This window comes from Anabrus simplex, chromosome 7 (assembly GCF_040414725.1).
Source record: "Anabrus simplex isolate iqAnaSimp1 chromosome 7, ASM4041472v1, whole genome shotgun sequence".
Lineage (NCBI taxonomy): Eukaryota > Metazoa > Arthropoda > Insecta > Orthoptera > Tettigoniidae > Anabrus > Anabrus simplex.
The window spans coordinates 304,610,416-304,633,409 of NC_090271.1; the positions used below are offsets into that span (position 1 = coordinate 304,610,416).

The 22,994-nt window shown below is 37.3% G+C and overlaps 1 protein-coding gene across 1 annotated transcript in view; it reads right to left on the bottom strand.

The window, feature by feature from the left end:
* LOC136877597 (collagen alpha-5(IV) chain) overlaps positions 1-22,994 on the bottom strand; it is a 570,940-nt gene that overhangs the window by 81,061 nt on the left and 466,885 nt on the right. The window contains exons 19-22 of the mRNA XM_067151761.2: positions 20,672-20,851; positions 9,742-9,857; positions 6,455-6,545; positions 996-1,153 (exon numbers count right to left, since the gene is read on the bottom strand). Coding sequence (XP_067007862.2) covers positions 996-1,153; positions 6,455-6,545; positions 9,742-9,857; positions 20,672-20,851 — 545 coding nt within the window. The remainder of the gene's footprint in view (positions 1-995; positions 1,154-6,454; positions 6,546-9,741; positions 9,858-20,671; positions 20,852-22,994) is intronic.

Consider the following 22,994-nt stretch of genomic DNA (forward strand, 5'->3'; position numbering starts at 1 on the left):
GTTGAATTTTCAAAATGAGCATATCTTATTTCTCAAAAACTGAACAGTTTAAATATATGAAAATTGGCATTTAGAATCTTCTCTAAAAATAAAGAATCATGTAATATTTTGTTTTCAAAATATTCCAATTTTGGGGGGGGGGGTAAATAAGTGTAAAGGGGGTTGAATCCTTTATATGAGGATGCTTACATCTCAAAAACTGAAATTGTTATTACAGACATGAAAGTTGGTACATAGAATCTCCTTTAAAAATAAAAAACCACATAATTTTTTGTTTTCAGAAAATCCACTTAAGAGGGTGAAAAGAAGAGAAAAGAGGATGAATTTTTTAAATGCATATATCTCATAAACTTACAGGTGTAAAAACTGGTATTTCAAATCTCCTTTAAAAATAAAGAAACAAGCATTTTTGTTTTTGTTTTTGGAAAATCAACTAAGCGGGTTAAAAGAAGTGAAAATCGGGTGAATTTTTAAAATGAGTACATCTTGAAAGCTTAACATGTTACAGACATAAAATTTGGTATTTGGAATCTCCTTTCAAAATAAACACGTATTTTTTTTTTGGAAAATTCACTTAGTGGGGGGTTGAAAAGGACTGAAAATGGGGTTGAATCCTTTGAAACGTGAAAATTGGTATTTGGAATCCCCTTTCAAAATAAAGGAACATATCATTTTTTGTTTGTTTTCGACTTGAGAGAGGACGGTTTCCCACATGGAGAGTTCCATGCCGCATGTTCCAGAGTTAGCTCTGCCAGTATCCTGGTCATCTTAGCCCCAAAGGCGATACTACAAACGTGATTTACAGAGAGGTTCTGGGACAAATGAAACACAATTTTTCGGTGAGTTTTTATACGTACTTCAGGGATTTTCAGATAATGTCTTTGTGCAGTACCGAGGAACGATTAATTTGATCAAATTATGAAATCCTCACAAGTTAAGCCACGGGTAATAGCTTGTTATTTATATAATTCAAATTAAAACTATACTGTACTAACAAACTGTCCAGGTCGTCCAGCAAATCCAAATAGCCCTGCATCTCCGGGAAGACCAGGAAGACCAGGAGATCCTTCAAAACCGATGCCATCTTCTCCACGTTCTCCTTTAAGGCCTGGTATTCCGGCAAGGCCAACTAGACCACGCCTTCCTGGTAGGCCTGAAAGTATACAACAGTAAAACTTAAAATAGTTATTCACAACTTCCTGTCTCCTGAAAGTATATATCTGTAAATCAAAAAATCAGGAGAACTGTCACTATGGACAAAATTATACAAAAATCTCTTTAATAGAATTATTAACTCATTAAAAAATGTTCTTATATAGGCTTACTTAACAATCATATCTAATAATATTTAAAACCTTATACAGATCAAGCCAATTATCAACTCCTTTTCAGTTGTTATGAATTATGAACATTCCCTACTATAAAATATTTTTCTTTTTTTGAAAGACCAACAGCTGACAAGTTTTCAAAGTTTTTATTGCAATTGATGACATTTATATGAGTTCTAATTCTCTGAATAGACTAAAGGTATACTTATATTGTTATAAACATGGCTTGACGAAACATCATCTTTCTTCTGCCAAGCCAGAAATACTCTCAATGAATCGCTCATCAATGATCTGCATATAGGGCTGTCGCCCAAGTGGCTGATAGCCTATCAGTTGTTTACCTAGCTTTATCTTGAACATAATCAAAGAACTAGGAGATTTATCAAACAATTCCCTTAATAATTTATTCCAATCCCTTATTCCTTGTCCTATAAATAAATATTGCCCCTATTTGTCATCTTGAATTCCAACTTTATCTTCACATTATGATCTTTCCTGTTTTCAAAAGCTCCACTCAAGCTTATTCATCAACTTATGTCATTCCATGCCAATTCTCCAATGACATCTCAAAACATATCACATATTGAATAAAACTATTTTCATGTTTCTTACCCGTATTGAACTTAATAGGTACTAATTGTTACAATTCTTGTTTTTATTTTCCACCTGAATACATAAAAATGTTTATTGTCTTTAGAAGGACATTTTATTACAATATTACACTAACAGGGACATGTTTTGCTCATTATATTGAGCATCTTCAGCCTCATTTGAACAAATATCTCAAGGTTAAGTCTTTACATTGAACCTTCTTATAATTAATTCATTTGTTAAAATTGTTTTACACCATTAAAATATTACCACTAGTTAACACATAATTAGAAAGAATTAACAAATTAAAATATGGCTGTGATGTACTAGATATTGATCTCATTTTACTGATGTCCAAGTCACAGTAATGTTCTAAACATCTGTAAGATTTGGCTAAAAATCTTGTTAATTCCCATTTTTTACTAACACTATTTAGTGCTAAGTTATTTTTCTAAGTTTAAATGTCGTATTTGAAATTAATGATGTTAGAAGATTAAACTTGCGATGTTTATCTTCTTCGTTGTACTTTCAGTTTAGTTGAGAAACCACTACATTATTAAAAGATTGTGCATTGAAGGTTTGTGGTCTGCTGGAAATGTCATACTGAACCATGCAGTAAACAATACACCAGCAGCTATCATTTATTGGCATCCCTTTTAACCAAGCTTCAATAACAAACAGATCAGTGTAAAAATAGGCTGACTCAAACCAGATGAGGTGTGACTGTTGGAGCACCGGAATCAAGGGATCGAGCACTCATAACCTAATCTAATATCATGTATTGAGAGGTATGTTTTCTCAAGCATTCTGACCGAGTGGGTATAACTAATTGTAGTGTCAACTCAAAGTCGAATATACTACCAAACTTGCATGTAGATACAAGCTTCGTAAGCTCGTACCAAAATCCATAATTGATTCACTTTCTCTTTGAGCAGCTTTTCTGAACTTGAAAGCCTTGAAGTACAAGTTTTTCTTAGGAGTAAAATAAGAGTTGAGCTTAGCAAGTGCTTTGGCATATGTGATTCCTGTATCAGGTAAGTTATCGAGAATTTCTCAAACACCATCTCCTGCTAAATTTAAAAGCACAGTTCTTTTTCTGAGGTCATTGGCTGGCTCAGTGAAGTACTGTAGTTTCTGAATGAGCATCAAACGATGGAGGTTTATTGGTTTCCTTGCCTGTAGGACTCAAATTCCGATGTCACCAATCTAATATTCTTCAAAAGGGAATAGTTTAGTTACTACTATACAATACACACTAGGTTGCTACATCATCATCATCATCATCATCATCATCATCATCATCATCATCATCATCATCATCATCATCGTCGTCATCGTCATCATCATCATCATTTTACAGTTCCAGTTTCCCGGGTACTACTGGCGAGCCTCTTCCATTCTGTCTTATTTTTGCTAGTTGCTTTACATCGCACCGATACAGATAGGTCTTATGGCGACGATGGGACAGGGAAGGGCTAGGAGTTGGAAGGAAGCGGCCATGGCCTTAATTAAGGTACAGCCCCAGCATTTGCCTGGTGTGAAAATGGGAAACCACGGAAAACCATTTTCAGGGCTGCCAACAGTGGGGTTCGAACCTACTATCTCCCGAATAATGGATACTGGCCGCACTTAAGCGACTGCAGCTATCAAGCTCGGTCATTCTGTCTTATTGACATACGTTCTGTTGTTAATGACGTCCTCCAGTGTCCTTCCCCAATCTGCAATGTCCATCCACTGGGTTCTTAGTCTTTCCACCATCAATTTTCCTGCCACGTCTTTCTAAATTAACATAAGCTGTCCTTGTTGGCTCCATCCTCATTACATGCCCAAACCACCTCAATCTGGACTTGATGACCAGATCTAACAGATGTCTCAATCCCAGCTTCCTTTCTAACCACGTCATTCCTTAACTTGTCCAGTTTGATGTTTTGAATTGTGGACCTAAGGAACTTCATCACAGATGCCTGCAACCTTGATGAGTGTTTCTTAGTGAGGGTGCAGGTTTTGACACCATAGGTTAAGATTGGTACTAAGTACTGATTGAACATCACCAGCTTTGATTTTGTTGTTACTTTGGGAGTGTTCATACTTGCTGGTAAAAGTGAAAGCTCTTCTGCACTATTTGCTACCTCCTTTGTGGCTAGTGTACCTTGAGATATTACACTGCCGAGGTATGTGAATTTTTCCACACTTTCTAGTGGATGGTTCCCTAGCATGATGTTTGCTAGTCGTCCCTCTCTGTTCATTGCCATCAGTACTGTTTTTGGTTTGCTTATCTTGAGATTGAACTCCTGGAACTTAACCTTCCATTCATTGAGTCTCAACTGTATCATAAATTAAAGATAATAAATAAAACACAATGGAGAGTCCTTATCCTTAATACCAGTTCTCATGTTTTACTGTTGCCAGCTGTTCACATGTTGATTACAGTACTACAACATGTTTTGTCATTTTATAAACAAGGTTGTAATATAATGAACTCTTTTTGGATCATAAATACATTGTGTTTTTGGCATTCTTTGATACTTTATGGGTCATTAGTATTTCTACCTGTATCAGGCACAACATTATTCAATGTGTACATCAATGATCTTCCAACAATAAAGGAAGTAAGTGACGTGAATATCAGCATGTTTGCAGATGATGTTATCATTTGGACCACAACACATAACAAACCAAACAGCAAATGCTTCTTGAACACAGAATGAACCAGGCACTTATAAAACTTAAAAGCTGGACTAAAAATAACAATATAGAAATCAATACTACTAAAACAATATATCAGCTTTTCTCCTTGAGACATCACAGTCTTACTTTCAGTTTAATCCAGTGATCAGGAACCTCCAAAAAGTGCAAGCACCAAGTACCTAGGTATCAACATGGACAAGAAGCTGAACTGGACCAAACACATACAGCAAGTGGAGGAAAAAGTAAACAAATGGATGAAATTGCTGAAGAGACTAGCAGGAGCTACTTGGGGGAGCACTGAAGACACACTCAACAGAACCTACAACACTTATATCAAACCTATTATAAAATATGGCAGTAAAGTATTTACTACAGAACCCCAATCAAACATTGATCACCTTGAGAGGTGTCAGAATAATGCCCTACAAATCACAACAAGCACAATAAAAACCACACTGTAACCGCCCTACAGTTGTATACCCAGAACTTATCAACAGAAGAAGAGATGAAACAACAAACAGCCAATGCATATCTTAGCTTACAAGAGCAATCTACAAATAAAACTTGAACCACTCTGTATGCCAGTCAACCCCATTGAATATATGCTAGTGACTGCAGATCTTATTTTGCTAGAAGAGGCCTCAAAGAAAGACTGTTCACCACATGATCTAAAACAGCTGGCCCTCTGTACAATAGAAGAAAGATATCCATCTAATCAATGGCTAAAAATATATACAGATGGCTCACAGGACAAAGAAAACAGAACTAGGGCAGGAATACAATCATCTCTCTTCTCACTCCACTTCCTAGTAGGCCAAAACAAAACAAAGTTTGATGCAGAGATAAAAGCAATTTCCCATGCACTACAGCAGTTATTAGGCAGAAACAACAATTACCAAATTTTTTTTATCCTTACAGAATCAAAAGCAGCCATCCAAGCCATCTCATCAAATACTAAGTTGCAAAATAAAGAACTGAAAAAAAGTCTATGTATGACAAAAACCCTCCAAAGACTCCACAAACAGATCTCATTTTGGTGGATTCCTTCTCATGTTGGAATAACAGGTAATGAAGAGGCAGATAGATTAGCCAAATTAGGTACCACACTACAACAACCTGCCAGTCAGACTAATTTTATGTCAGCAAAAAGGATACTGAAAAATACTATCAAAAACAGGCATGAAGAAATGGCAAAGTAAACAGCAGAAACCAAATTATGAAAGGATATTGATGCTAAATGGGATCAGTATAAAATAAATCCAAGAAGAGAAGCTGTAGCCTTCTTCAGACTTAACACTGGCCATGACTGTCTTGCAGCTCATCTGAAATGAATCAACATCCTGAGATCCGAAAAAATGCACACGTTGCCATGACCCTGGAAGCAAAATGGATAAGGAACACCTGCTACATTGCAACAAACTTGATGTGACAGCCAGAACTTCAGGAAATCTCACTCAACTATACTGGAATGCAAGAAAGCTGATTGATTGGAATCCAGGCTAGGCATAAGATACAACAACACCAACAATAACAACAACAACAACATATTTCTACCTTAATTACTGTTCAGATTAATCCAGGATCAATTTGTCATAAGACTGAGTGAGTTTAAACAAATTACTTTTAAGAAGAAGAAAGTATATTTCCATTCAAATCAAGAGGCTAGGAAAATCATTCACACCAGTCAAAAGTCACCCTTCTAAAAGAAAAAGAAGAGGAGACTTGATATGTATAATACTGGTTATGATATAATGAAAGTTTCTTCACCAAGTATGATCTGTATGATCTGAATGATGTTTAACTTATAACAACATATAAGGTAGATAAGATAAGAGATTAATCCTCACCTACATCACCCGGTTCTCCTCGCTCCCCAAAGGCAGAGTCATCTCCTGGTTCACCAGGGAGACCTGACACACCAATATCTCCAGGACGACCCTAGAAACAGAACAACAATCTTTTGAAATGTGGATTAATCTAGGTATATAAAGGAAAAAATACCACTGATTCGTTGACTGATCAGTGTATCTCCTGAACTCCTTAATGTAGGAAGTTCAAATTTCATATGATGTCTGCCCTTATATCTTCAATACTCACTAAGAAAAATTTTGATATAATTCCAACCTTAAGACAGGGGTTAAGCCCCAAAAATCAATCAGCTTTGAAAACATAAATATTCATTTATTCATTCCTCCAAAACTGTTTGATGTACAAAGTTGCTCCTTTGTGTCTTTGATATTGAATAAGATTTTAAAACAATCCACCCTTTGGCAGTTGAATCAGGGTTAAACCTGATACCAAAGTGATCCATTTCTCAAAAACCGTTTGATGTTTGAAGTGAACATTTCACATGATGGTCACTTCTATGTTCTGACTGCATTTTTTTTTTTTCTTTTCAAAAATGATATTTGTTCATGGCATTGACCTCTGCAGATCTTTTGCCACTACTTTCACCATTTGAGTGGAAAGTGTGAAGTGTTGAAAGTGAGGAAAGGAACGTTAAGGATGATACAAACACCCAATCCCCAGGCCAGGGATATTAATCATTTACAATTAAAAAACCCTCACCAGGCCGGAAATCAAACTCGGGGCCGCCGTGTCATAGGTGGACGCATTGCCCCCTACACCGCGGGGCCGGACTGTCCTGACTGTTAAATAAGAAATAGTTTTAAAACATCCCCCTCACCACTTGTTAAATGGGATTAAGACCCAAAACAAAAATTTTTATTCCTCCATACCAAGTTGAAATTTCATACGATGGTTGTTCTTTTATATCCTAAATGTAAAATAAGAAATATTTAAAATTATTCCACCCCTAAACAGTTTAAATAGGGGGTTTGCACAAAAAAAAAATTCCTTCGAAACTGTAAGACATAGAAGTTGAAATTTTTCACGATGTTGAGCTCAAATAGCAAGTGATTTAGAAATTCAACTCCTAAGGGTTGATGCATGGAGTGGACAGTTCACATCATGGTTCCTCTCATTTCCCAAGAATAATAAGAAAAAGATTTTAAAATTTAAACCGTGAGTTAGAAAAGGGTTACAAACTTAAAATCCAAAAGTAAAGGGTAAAGAACATGCATGGTTACATAAGGACATGTACCACTCTGGTACCGGTAACTTTTTTTTATATTTGTGTGGCCAGCGTACAGCTTTACTTCTGGCCATTCATGAAAGCATATAAACTACACATGCACATTTATGTTTGGTTCATGACCTGATCCTGGTGCTAGACTTTTGTATGTACTACTCATAGTTCTCTCTTTCCAGAGAGACTGCATTACGTAGGGTGGGGAATGAAAATATTTACAGACAGAAAGATAGTTCTCTACAGTGGAAGAACCCTGCAGACATGTGCATTTGATCATCTTCTTCTAAGTTATATATCACAGTGGGTATTTGTTGTTCTTTTGGTTAAAAAAATACAGTTTCATCATTTCAGCTGTGGTTGTTGGCTTCTGTCTTGAGGATTATAATCAAGCCCTTCTCTAGATTATACAGGGTCATCCAATTAATGCAGAACCCCAGCTGAGATGAGACTGAGGCCTCGGCTAGCAAGTTACCACTCCAAGCAGGCGGCTCAATACGAGAGCAAGCTATATTGACTGCCTGATAAATTCTAATGCACTTTAAAAGTACTCACCCATGTCACTAAAGGAGATACTAGAACTGCCTGCTTTTGTTTTTGATACATTTCTGGCATCTTATGAAACTACCCAATTACTCTTCTTAGTTCACTTTGAGGAACTGAATTGATCTTTTGATGAATGGTATCCTTCAGTTAGTCTAAAGTGTGTGGTTTTGTTATACACTTTATCTTTTAATGATCCCCATAGATAATAATTACACGCTCTTAAAGCAGGGATCATGGGGGCCATATTATGTTGTTGCTGATAACTCTATTGCCAAATATTTGTCAAATTCGAAATCAAAATCGACTTTCAACCTATTAGGTCGTGTTACATACATATAGTACATATTGAAGAGATGTTAAGTACAGAACAAAAATGGCCAACCGGACACCAGTGGGATCCGAATCCACAACCTCCCGATTTTGCATCAGGACCCACTATCTCCCAGGTGCAAGCTCACAGCTGCATGCCCTGACGCGAAATCTGGAGGTTGTGGGTTCAGATCCCACTGGTGTCCGGTTGGCCATTTTTGTTCTGTACTTAACATCTCTTCAATACATACTAAATATATGTGACATGACCTAATAAGTCAAAAGTCAATTTTGATTACAATGCGGTCATGAAAATTCAATATTCATTGACTTGTCAAATTTTCTGCAATGAAACATAGGCTCTATGAGCCCTCACCAAATCCTGCTGAAAAAAAAGAAAAAGAAAAAAGAAAATATGTTCTCTCTCAGTTAATTCATCAAAAGAAGGGTTACCAATTCCTGAGAACAAGGGAATTGTAATGCAGGCCCTTTAGCAGTTCCACGCTGATTTTTTATCTTGCCATACCAATTACTTTTGTCAACTAATGTTCTCGTTCAATTTGCCTCGAATTCTGGATTTCTTTTGCAGTCAGAATGCTTACAATAGGTTACCCTGTTACTTCCTCCAGATTTTCAGACTCTCTGTTACTTGGCTAGGTTTCCAACTTGCACCTTTTGGTAATTAAACCAAGCAGTGATTTCAGAGCGAGTCTCATGGTCTAAGGGTAGTGTGCCTGCCTCTCACCTGGAGACCCCAGGTTTGATTTACTACCAGCTCAAGGATCGAGGTCCACTCAGCCTCCGGGATTACAATCAAGGAGCTATCTGATGGTGAGATGGCAACCCCGGCCTAGAATACCAATGCCCGAGAGAATTCGTCGCACTGACCATGCGTCACCTCAGACCTTTGGGCTGAGCAGCAGTTGTGTGGTAGGCCAAAGTCCATTAGGGCTGTCGTTCATGGGGTTTGGTTTGGTTTTCAGTGATTTCAGGAGGTGACTTTTCAGCAAAGTAATCTAGTATTGTTCTTGGCACATATCTGAACGAACAGCTATCGTTGATTGTTCAGAGGCTCATGGGTAAATGATATTGTGAATTATTCTAAGCATGAAGAATTTGAATGGCTGTCTTATCTGTAAGATACTGGATTTACCACAATGACATTTCATCATTATTATGTAATTTACTTACCTTCAATCCAGCAACACCTGGTGGTCCCTGAGGACCTTCTAGTCCATAATCTCCCCGGTAACCTTTAGGACCTGGTGGTCCTGAAACACCTGGTCTCCCTGGAGTACCTGGTGTTCCTGTAAATTAAACACAACAGGTTTTGAGTTCTGTGAATAATTGATGGATTGTACTTTTTATTTTGCTATTTGCTTTATGTCGCACCAACACAGATAGGTCTTATGGTGACAATGGGATAGAAAAAGGTCTAGCAATGCAAAGGAAGCGGCCGTGGCCTTAATTAAGGTACAGCCCCAGCATTTCCCTGGTGTAAAAATGGGAAACCACAGAAAACCATCTTCAGGGCTGCTAACGGTGGGATTCAAACCCACTCTCCCGGATGCAAGCTCACAGCTGCGCACCCCTAACTGCACGGCCAACTAGCCCGGTAATGGATTGTGCAGTCACAATGGTCTCTTCTTAAAGAATTACTCTAGTAAAATACCATATTGGGCTAAATATAAGACAGCTTCACATATAAGATGACTGAATTTTTGGAAGGTATTTACAAGAAAATTAATTAATGAACATAATTACAACATATTCAAGCTCTCCTGTAACTAAGATAATTTAATAAGCCCTAAAGCAAATCTAAGAGCAAAAGTTTTAGTTTGGAATAAAATATTGTGGGCTTTGCTCGGTTTTATTATGTAAAAGCTGATAGGTAACCACATTTATCGACATAATCTGCTGATAAGGCATTGCACAGAAGTAGTGTGATGTCAGTGAAATCTACTGGTAGGTATTGTGCAATAGTGTAGACATCATAAACGGAGTTTCAAACGTCACATCATTTGCTAACACCACTCCGGGATTCCCTTACATTCAGTTACCTGAATTCTTATAGGATTATATAGAGCCTATACAGGAGAAGAAGCATGGGGAGATATCCGTGAGAGGCTTCAGTTGGAAAATAATTATATTGGTAGAACTGACCACAAGTACTAAATTAGAAGGAATTTTAGCAGAAGCGATTGGGGTAAATTTTCTTTCATTGGGAAGGGCGTGAAGGAGTAGAACAGTTTACCAGGGGTAGTGTTTGATCCTTTTCCAAAATCTGTACAGATATTCAAGAAGAGAATAAACAACAACAGAGATAATAAATTAAATGTTAGAGGGCATTCGACCAGTGCAGGATATTGTAAATAATAAATGTGTGTGATTAAATTAATTCCATCCCCTGGTCTAAGGAGTTTGGACAGCCCAAGTAGGGGACTGCCTGTAGGGATGAAGTACAGTGGGGACTTCAAGGGCCCTGGGACCGCTACGGTAGCTGTGAAGGCCCTTCAGGAACTCTGAAAAGTGGTGGCAAAAGGGGATCTGGTTAAGACGCAGCAGGTCGTTATGCTACTTAGGTTCCAAAATGGGTAAAATATAAATATGTAAATAAATTCAGTGTTAATTTTAATCTTATACCAGTTGTATAGTATTATTAGAAGTAATTTCACATACCGTACTGTATATGAGTTGACTATGTTTGTAAGATATTATAAGTAGAATTTTGTAAACAATATAAATTTATTAAGGATGATGTGTGTGTTTAATAGAAAAAATTATTGGTGTAAATTGTATAATATTGTATTCTAGGAAAATTTTCTTCGTCTCCCGTTAATTTAAAATTTAGTGCTTGACAATAATGTATTTTAGTGTACCATTTGCCACCGAGGTAGACACCTCATTTGCAAATAAAGAGATTTTGATTTGATTTGATTTGATTTATCTCACGTGCCACCCCTATGCCCTTGCAAATAATGAAAATAATTTTTTCAAGTTCTGTATTGACATTAACGTGTATAAATTTCCACTTATTCAAATATCCTGTATAATAGAATAATCTATTAGATTATTTAGTTAGCATTATTTTTAAGTGAAGATGTTTTGACTCTTTGAGCCATCATTAGCACTGGAGGACATATAATTGGGTATATATCGATTACATTAAAATAACATACAGAGATAAAATTTAGCTAGATATGCATATTAGAATGTACAGTCTTTATAGGATGTCTCGAAATGAAAAAGTACATGTGTAAAAACATCACAATTAAAATTGATGTGATGAAGATGACAATAAAAATTGTATTAAATTATTGCAGCTCCATCCATACTACATTCTTCAAATGGAAGTTCTTCCCAAAATTGAAGAATGACTTTATATCTACGTGACTGATAGATGTGAACTAGGACATGGTGTATCAAATGAAATGTGCCAATTAAAATCATTAGAGATCATACAGGAACTTAACAAGGAAGGTTTCAATGCAAACTATGGGTAAATAAGGAGCTGTTATTGAAGAAATGGATTTGTACAACTATTTCACAATCAATTCCTATCAATCAATACTGATCTGAATTTAGGGCAGTCGCCCAGGTGGCAGATTCCCTATCTGTTGCTTTCCTAGCCTTTTCCTAAATGATTTCAAAGAAATTGGAAATGTATTGAACATCCCTCTTGGTAAGTTATTCCAATCCCTAACTCCCCTTCCTATAAATGAATATTTGCCCCAGTTTGTCCTCTTGAATTCCAACTTTATCTTCATATTGTGATCTTTCCTACTTTTATAAACACCATTCAAACCTATTCGTCTACTAATGTCATTCCACGCCATCTCTCCGCTGACAGCTCGGAACATACCACTTAGTCGAGCAGCTCTTCTTCTTTCTCTCAATTCTTCCCAGCCCAAACATTGCAACATTTTTGTAACGCTACTCTTTTGTCGGAAATCACCCAGAACAAATCGAGCTGCTTTTCTTTGGATTTTTTCCAGTTCTTGAATCAGGTAATCCTGGTGAGGGTCCCATACACTGGAACCATACTCTAGTTGGGGTCTTACCAGAGACTTATATGCCCTCTCCTTTACATCCTTACTACAACCCCTAAACACCCTCAAAACCATGTGCAGAGATCTGTACCCTTTATTTACAATCTCATTTATGTGATTACCCCAATGAAGATCTTTCCTTATATTAACACCTAGATACTTACAATGATCCCCAAAAGGAACTTTCACCCCATCAACGCAGTAATTAAAACTGAGAGGACTTTTCCTATTTGTGAAACTCACAACCTGACTTTTAACCCCGTTTATCATCATACCATTGCCTGCTGTCCATCTCACAACATTTTCGAGGTCACGTTGCAGTTGCTCACAATCTTGTAACTTATTTATCACTCTATAGAGAATAACATCATCCGCAAAAAGCCTTACCTCCGATTCCACTCCTTTACTCATATCATTTATATATATATAAGAAAACATAAAGGTCCAATAATACTGCCTTGAGGAATTCCCCTCTTAATTATTACAGGGTCAGATAAAGCTTCGCCTACTCTAATTCTCTGAGATCTATTTTCTAGAAATATAGCAATCCATTCAGTCACTCTTTTGTCTAGTCCAATTGCACTCATTTTTGCCAGTAGTCTCCCATGATCCACCCTATCAAATGCTTTAGACAGGTCAATCGCAATACAGTCCATTTGACCTCCAGAATCCAAGATATCTGCTATATCTTGCTGGAATCCTACAAGTTGAGCTTCAGTGGAATAACCCTTCCTAAAACCGAATTGCCTTCTATCGAACTAGTTATTAATTTCACAAACATGTCTAATATAATCAGAAAGAATGCCTTCCCAAAGCTTACATACAATGCATGTCAAACTTACTGGCCTGTAATTTTCAGCTTTATGTCTATCACCCTTTCCTTTATACACCGGGGCTACAATAGCAACTCTCCATTCATCTGGTATAGCTCCTCCGACCAAACAATAATCAAATAAGTACTTCAGATATGGTACTATATCCCAACCCATTGTCTTTAGTATATCCCCAGAAATCTGATCAATTCCAGCCGCTTTTCTAGTTTTCAACTTTTGTATCTTATTGTAAATGTCATTGTTATCATACGTAAATTTTATTACTTCTTTGGCCTTAGTCTCCTCCTCTATCTTGACATTATCCTTGTAACCAACAATCTTTACATACTGCTGACTGAATACTTCTGCCTTTTGAAGATCATCACTTACACACTCCCCTTGTTCATTAATTATTCCTGGAATGTCCTTCTTGGAACCTGTTTCTGCCTTAAAATACCTATACATACCCTTCCATTTTTCACTAAAATTCGTATGACTGCCAATTATGCTTGCCATCATGTTATCCTTAGCTGCCTTCTTTGCTGGATTCAATTTTCTAGTAAGTTCCTTCAATTTCTCCTTACTTCCACAGCCTTTTCTAACTCTATTTCTTTCCAGTCTGCACCTCCTTCTTAGTCTCTTTATTTCTCTATTATAATAAGGTGGGTCTTTACCATTCCTTACCACCCTTAATGGTACAAACCTGTTTTCGCATTCCTCAACAATTTCTTTAAACCCATCCCAGAGTCTGTTTACATTTTTATTTACCGTTTTCCACCGATCATAGCTACTTTTTAGAAACTGCCTCATGCCTGCTTTATCAGCCATATGGTACTGCCTAACAGTCCTACTTTTAAGACCTTCCTTTCTATCACATTTATTTTTAACTACCACAAAAACAGCTTCATGATCACTAATACCATCTATTACTTCAGTTTTCCTATAGAGCTCATCTGGTTTTATCAGCACCACATCCAGGATATTTTTCCCTCTGGTTGGTTCCATCACTTTCTGAATCAGCTGTCCTTCCCATATTAACTTATTTGCCATTTGTTGGTCATGCTTCCTGTCGTTCGCATTTCCTTCCCAATTGACATCTGGCAAATTCAGATCTCCCGCTACAATCACATTTCTTTCCATGTCGTTTCCCACATAGCTGACTATCCTATCAAATAATTCCGAATCCGCGTCAGTGCTACCCTTTCCCGATCTGTACACTCCAAATATATCAAGTTGCCTATTATCTTTAGAAATGCGCCTTACACCTAGAATTTCATGTGTCTCATCTTTAACTTTTTCGTAGCTTACAAATTCTTCTTTCACCAGAATGAACACTCCCCCTCCCACCCTTCCTATCCTATCTCTACGATACACACTCCAGTTACAAGTGACTATTCTCATTTTGGTTCCGTATTGAAGTTGACGTATGTCTCAAGTGTTATTACAATATTATAAGTCCACCTGTTCAATACAATACAATATGATCCACTATTTCATATGGTCAAATGTTTTTTATACATAATACATAAAAGTCAAAGGTACATGTTTCACCCTCCTTAGGGGCATCATCAGCCTATATCAATCTTAAAAAATAATAATACATATACTTATAAATTATAGGTTAAAATGTTGAAAATGGTTTCGTAAAACATTATACAATAACATCTAAAACAACGATAATGTACCAAAGTATGTTAAAAGAGAGTGAAATTAACAGTTTGAAGATTAAAACGTGATTAAACATGAGATTTTGAGAGTCTAAAACTAAAATGGATCCATATTTTTATAATATCATTAAGACTGTGAAAGCCTTGAGTATAAAAACAATCATCAAAGGGGGATGTTTCTTCAATTCCCAAGTTGAATCCAAGGTGGTAAAATCACTTTCAGTTATTTAAAACGGAAGTGTGAATGTAACAAACAAGTTTAAAATGTATATGATTGGGATATCTGAAAGTCAAGAAGAAAATGGAACTTCTGTAGAGGCGATGCTTGTGATAAAACGTATGTCAAAGCTAGCAGAGTTCGGAAATTATGGTAGTCGAATGGATCTAAAAGATAGTCAAGTTGATATATAATTCCGTTGAAACATGTGTTGGAAGAAATGTTCAGGATTTTTCGTACGGAGCGTACTAAGTACGTCAGGTTGTCAAGCTAGCGTTGCTGTAACAACCTGACGTACTTAGTACGCTCCGTACGAAAAATCCTGAACATTTCTTCCAACACATGTTTCAACGGAATTATATATCAACTTGACTATCTTTTAGATCCATTCGACTACCATAATTTCCGAACTCTGCTAGCTTTGACATACGTTTTATCACAAGCATCGCCTCTACAGAAGTTCCATTTTCTTCTTGACTTTCAGATATCCCAATCATATACATTTTAAACTTGTTTGTTACATTCACACTTCCGTTTTAAATAACTGAAAGTGATTTTACCACCTTGGATTCAACTTGGGAATTGAAGAAACATCCCCCTTTGATGATTGTTTTTATACTCAAGGCTTTCACAGTCTTAATGATATTATAAAAATATGGATCCATTTTAGTTTTAGACTCTCAAAATCTCATGTTTAATCACGTTTTAATCTTCAAACTGTTAATTTCACTCTCTTTTAACATACTTTGGTGCATTATCGTTGTTTTAGATGTTATTGTATAATGTTTTATGAAACCATTTTCAACATTTTAACCTATAATTTATAAGTATATGTATTATTATTTTTTAAGATTGATATAGGCTGATGATGCCCCTAAGGAGGGTGAAACATGTACCTTTGACTTTTATGTATTATGTATAAAAAACATTTGACCATATGAAATAGTGGATCATATTGTATTGTATTGAACAGGTGGACTTATAATATTGTAATAACACTTGAGACACACTCCAGTGCCGTGAGAAAATTTCTGCATCCATTATATCATTTCTCAGCCATGATTCAACTCCTATTACAATATTACAATGTTTCCTTGGTGGCTATGAAGAAAAGTTGATGGCCTTTCATTGCTACATTATTATTTTGTGGAAGGGAAATTCCTATTTGCTTTCTCAAACTGGGAATGCTGACCAGACCTTCGTTTAGTTTGAAATGATACGAGGCAATACAGTTCATATTAAGGGTTCTAAAAGTGTTACCATAGGAACAGGCCGTTTGTGGTTCCAAAAAGAAAAACTCTTCCAAAAGGAAACTTGGTCACTATTTTCCAGACAAGTATGATCACATTTTGGGACAGTTTCTCATAAAGCGGTCACTGTTCTCCAGATGAAAATTATTGCATTTGAGGACGGTTTCTTCTAAAGCAGACAGGAAGCAGAAATGAGTGCACTGGAGGCTGAGAAGAGATGGATATGTAAGAAATGGAATGTATGAGGAGAGAACTTAACTATTTGTCGACAGCACTGTATGAAGATGTGGAGATTGTCCTTGTTTTCCCTTTCTGTTCCTCCCTCCTCACACACTGATCTGCTGCTGGTGGACGGCCGTACCCAGCTATGTATTCCTGTTTAGTGTATGATGTCAATCCAGCTCTCTCGCTCGAGGATATTACTACCGAACTTAGCCAGCTTGGTGTCCTTAGTGCCACCGGTCTCTACGCTGGCGCTGAACCTTCAATTGAAGTACTGCTTCATTTTGTTCCTTTTCTCGTTTCTCATATGACTTGAACTGACACTTATTTGTTGCTTTCCAATGCTTTAGGTTACCGTATGTTAGTTGATCAATTCTTGAAATCTGTCTGATACGAGCCAAGAACTTCCCGTGTTAGAGTCATGAGTTTTGTCTGGACAAATTAATCAAAGAAATACAGCAGAACCCTTAATTAGCGTTTTTACAGGGACCTGATTTTTTAACTTTAAATGGGGGTTTACCTTAAATTGAGGTTTCAGCAGAAATCACACTTTTCAGAAATCTTTGCCTGTATTAACATAAATTGCACAATCATACATTGTTTACACAGTGGTAGCAGTAAAACAAGGATACATATACCCTACACACGATAATTAGTTTTGTACTGTTTGTGCTGAAGATTGCGCTTGTGTTAAGTTGCCCCTGCCATCTAAGCAAGAGACCTGTATTGCACCATAAGCTGAGATTGTTCTTTAAAAAAAAAGTAATTAAATAAATAATTCAATAAATAATTAAGGCATGGTTAAGTACAGCCTAACAAATTTGTTCTTTTACACTATCATCAGATAACAGACCTATGCTATTTGCAGAACCCAGCTGAATAATTGCTGAAGGCAACTGATGATCCTCCACACACCTCACTCTTCCTCAATATTTTTTGTTCGGCCGGGGTGCCACATCATCTACATCTCTGCATCTCGCCGAGTCGCAACATCATAGGCTACCCCACGTTGGTAGACGGCCGTACCTAGCTATGTATTCCTGTTTAGTGCATGATGTCAATCCAGCTCTCTCGCTCGAGGATATTACTACCGAACTTCGCCAGCTCGGTGTCCCTAGTGCCACCGGTCTCTACTCTGGTGCTGAACCTTCAACTGAAGTACTGCTTCATTTTCCCTCTGCCCGTATCTGCATGTCTCTTCAAGATACCGGAGTGGTTCTTCATTGCCGTCTTCATCGCGTGACCTCTACTCCAGCTTACATCAGCATTCAAGACCCTACTTTGTCTGCTGTCTGATCGCCTCCACCCTATTATTCACTCCCTCTTCCTCCGTCTTCCTGTTTCACAACTACTACCGTTCCTACCATCTCAGCTCCTGCCTCTCCTGCTTTTCCCGACATTTCGCTTACCGTACCTGTCTTTACCACCACAACCACCACCACCACTATTTCTGCCCTAGTTTCTTCCAACCCTCCCATTACTACTACCACTACGTCCCATCCATCTCCCCTCCTGACCTCCCTCCCTCTCCTTCCTAACCCCGCTTCGCCAAGTACCCAGCAAACATCTCAACTGCCTTCTATCGAAGGACCGTCTACTGTTCCTCCTGTGAATGCGGAACGACCACCTTCGCCGCCGCCACCACCATCAGATCGCCCAACTACTTCCAGCTGTGTTCTTTGTGGGATGGACCCCAGCCTGGCGTCTGACGTCATCACCCGTGACCTTCGCCAGGCAGGCGTACTTGTAAGGAGATCACCTCGAATATATAATACCGATGGTCCTACGTTCCTGGTGAGACTTCAATTGCCGACTCACACCGATGTCCAACGTTTCATCGATCAAGGAGTCCACCTCTAAGGTCGTTATCATAGAGTGGAACCGTCTCATTTTCCTCTACAACAGTCGCACCGTCCTTCCTCATCACGCAGTCGCCCCCGGCCTGTCCCACCTCCCCAATCCCCTCGTCCCTCTCTGCGCTTTCCATCCGCCTCACCCCCTCCCACCTACTGTGCACCTCCATTACTTTTCTGAGACATTTTTCGCCTTCTCCTCACTTCCCTCGTTAACTTCTCTTCATTTTACCACCTTCTAGCCCTTCGTTTACTCCCTATCACCTTTGTGTAAAGTACTGCTTCTCATCTCTTGTATTGTATTGTGTACCTCTTGACAATAAAGCTATGTATAAAAATAAATTTTAAAACTTAGGCATAGGCAAAATTCCTCTCCCATCTCCTTCTTCCATCACATCTCCCCAACCCGCCCACATCTCTTGGCCAGAGAGAGGGCGTAACCCTCTAGGTGGCCCACCCCAGCCCTTCAGGGTGGAGAATGAAAGCATTTAAGTAAGTAAGATGATCCTCACCACATACACAGGGAAATGTGGTTGCTAGATGATGGATCAATATCTCATACGTCTTCATTGTACACTGTTATGCCTTTTAGCATTCAGTCTAAGTAAGTGCTTCCATAATTCTCCATTTGTAACCAGCTCTGCAGCTTCTTTTAGTTACACACGTCTTAAAACTTGGTCTCCCTCTCTCTCAGTTGGTTAAGAATTGTTTTCAATGTTCTTTAGGAATATGTTCGCTATTATTCTTGATAATGGTGAATCCATGGTCAACCCTCTCTTTTGACAGTAGATTTCTGTCGGTGAATGTAAAACTGCTTCAGTTTACGGTTGTTCTTATAAGGTTATACACATTTTTCCATAAAAGTGGGAAAGGATACCAAACCCACACAAAAATGCATTAAAATCGGTATACAACAGCAATCAGTTTAAGAATTTCGCAGATGTTTTCCAAACAGTGGCTTACTCATTAGCATGGTATTTTCTAATTCCAATAGTCTGAACATGCATATTCATTTTTTTCATTCTTAAAAATTGTAATAACATCACTTCAGAGGCTTGTGGCAAACTTTTCCATTTTCATACTTTAAATGGCATCACCTAACCTAGGTTTACTGCGCCTACATTATGAAAACATACTTCAAGCTCCCTATAAAGTAATGATAACCTTTTCACTATAAATTTACATAGGAACAGCCTTTCTGAAATTTAACCAGACGTGAAAGTATATAACCTAACCTCTGAAATTAGTTATGCACTCTGCTGTATCTTGAGAAGAAGTATCACATTCTTATTGTATTTCAGTACCTAGAATTAAAATTAAGCAATGGTTTACTTTGGCCTTTATTTCTAAGGAGTTAACAACTGCTGCCAGTGCACTGATTGCAAAAACATGTTCTCCCATTGTTTGTCGGAGTTGTGAAGAATTATTAATCGAGGTCAACAGCACCTATGAATGTGCATGTAGCGAGGAATTGATATGGAAGATTATCAATCGCATTCGATGTGAACCAAGACCAATTACAAGATGCTGGAGTAGAGTGTATGAATATTGATAACTGAAAAAATAACACGCCTGAATTTGCCCAAAATAATGGATGAATCAGTAAAAGGATTCTCATTGTAACTGAAGGATATTGCAAGATTAATTACGAATTTTCAAAAGGCATAATAATATTGTCATTACAAATGGGGTTCTCTTCTACTGTACTATAGTGGCCATGGTCGGATGCATATCTAACATTTCACTTTAGCCCTAAGTGCCCATGCTCTAAATTCCTCTTCTGCCTTCAGTCATCCTTAGCAAGCTTATGACGTCTTTTTCATAGGTAATGTCCCATAACTATAACAAATAGAAATAAATACTTGAGAAATTTAACATTTCCGTACGCTAAATGCGGGTTTTGCCCTGATGTGAATTATTTTAAATCAAATATAAAATTGCATTGCTCTTGTGGAATAATGTTCGGGAATTGAAATTTCTTCCGTTAAATGCGGGTTTACTCTAAATCAAGGTAACGTAAAATCGGGGTCATAATGTATATTCATACTAACCTGGTTCTCCCATCATACCACTATCACCATCCAATCCTGGAAGTCCAGGTGATCCTGCAGCACCAGGCCGTCCAGGGAAGCCTTGAGGGCCTGAATCACCATCAATTCCACGACGTCCAGGGAAACCAATATCTCCTTTTAAACCACGAATGCCCTTCAATCCTGGTTCACCATCTCGACCTGAAAGAGATTTCATCTTAATAAGTACTTTACCAGCAATGTTTTTTCCCGGAGAGAACATTTTGCAAGCAAACATCAACTGTTATTATCTTTATATAGATGCAAGCACATAATGAACAGCTCAGCATCACCCCAAGAAATTATAACATTACAAATGAGTGCTGTCTGTCTCACACACAAGTTACTCCCTCCCACTGTACACCCAGAAATGAGAGAATATGTTATAAAATACTAATTAATTAGATAGTAAAAAATTAAACCATTAATGTCCATATTTATATTTTTTACATTTCCTCTAAAATCAGTTAAAACTTTCTTTGTATAATGTGACTGAATGTAATAAGAAAGATTTATATAATTATTACTTAGTGGAAAGTGGATTTTTGGGGTGAGTTGTTAATGACCCACTGGGCAAAGTACAAACATTTTTTTATTTAATTAAAAAATTTACTAATAAGTTTACAAATAGATGCAGGATAAATTATAAATTAGCCATCATCTGAATAATGTTATAAATTATTTTATTTTAATATGAATTTATAATAGTGTTAAGTAGTATATTGGAGTGAATTGTTAAACATAGTTTTATTGCAATAATGATAAAATTAGTATTCAAGGAATGTAGCATATTTATTTGATGTTAATTTATACAAAGGAACTAGGCAAATTTAATGTTCGCCTGTTTATCAAAAACATGTCCTTTTGAGTTTAATTTAAAGTTGGGCCTGCCCCCTGATGGGAATTAAAGGGCCATGGTATTTTGACCGTGCAAAGGTAGCATGATCGTTAGTCTTTTAATTGAAGGCTGGAATGAATGGTTTGAGGAAATATTAACTGTCTCTTTATAACAAGTGGAATTTAACTTCTGAGTCAAAAGGCTTAGATGAGTATACAAAACGAGAAGACCCTATAGATCTTTATATGAGGATATACTTGTTTTGTTTCATGGTGTTGTTAACAAGTATGTTATCGTATTTTGTTGGGATGACATGAAGATAAAAAGTAACTCTTTATAGTTAGGGCATTGATTTATGGATGACTGATCCGTCATTAGCGTTTATAGATAAAGTTACCTTAGGGATAAGTTCTTGAGAGTTCTTATTGACAAAAAAAGATTGCGACCTTTATGCTGGATTAAGGAATATGATTAGGTGTAGAAGTTTAATTAATAAAGGTGTTCACCTTTTAAATCCTTACATGATTTGAGTTCAGACCGGCGTAAGCCAGGTTGGTTTCTATCTTTATAGTTGTAGGATGTTTTAGTACGAAAGGACCAAATATCTAAAATAATTTTTTTAAGATAATAAATATTAATACTACCTTGGCAGAGAAGTGCATTGGATTTAGAATTCAAAAATATAAGAGTATTACCGGTTGTACAGATAGTAGAGGTGTTAATAAGAATGTTAGGTGATGTTGTGTTAATTATCTGTGTATTGATCGGGGTGGCGTTCCTTACTTCACCATCATCATCATCATAACCATCATCATCATCATCATTTTCCAGCTTGCAGAAAATAATAGAGGCAATTAAAAAATGAAGTACAGTAGATAGGAAGTGCAGGACAGCCAGTGGCGTATACTGAGGGCTACCAAGGCTATCAGTGAAGCCCAAACCTCAATTGAGAATGATGTAAGTCTAAAGCACATTGTAATGTAAGCATCTGACACATTGTTCCATTTACAAAACTTGAAAGCAGTGAGATAAAACGTTGCACGTATTTCTGAAAGCAAGGCATTGGAGACTGATATTGCAGCCCAGACTCTTGTCCCTCTCCCCTTGACTCATCCCCTCGCCGTTTGTTGCTGTACATCAAATAGGAGTGGGGTCAGGGGGATAGGTGTGCTAGGCTTTGGTCCGTCAGATCACCACTGCTATCAACCATGCGTTACTAGCTGTACATAATTCCTCACCTCATACTTCTGACTTAATTATATGGACAACTGAGTGCTGGTATTTCACTCCCATTTACGTCTACATCCTTGTAGGAAGACCTTACAGGGCTGCTGTTAAAGGAGCAATATAACTTTATTTGTATAGGTAATTCTGCTAAAATGAAGTGTAATCTTTCAGGTTTAGTGTTATCTTTTGTTGGTTGGAATTGAACCCGTGATCATGGGTGGGACACCACCACTGATCTCC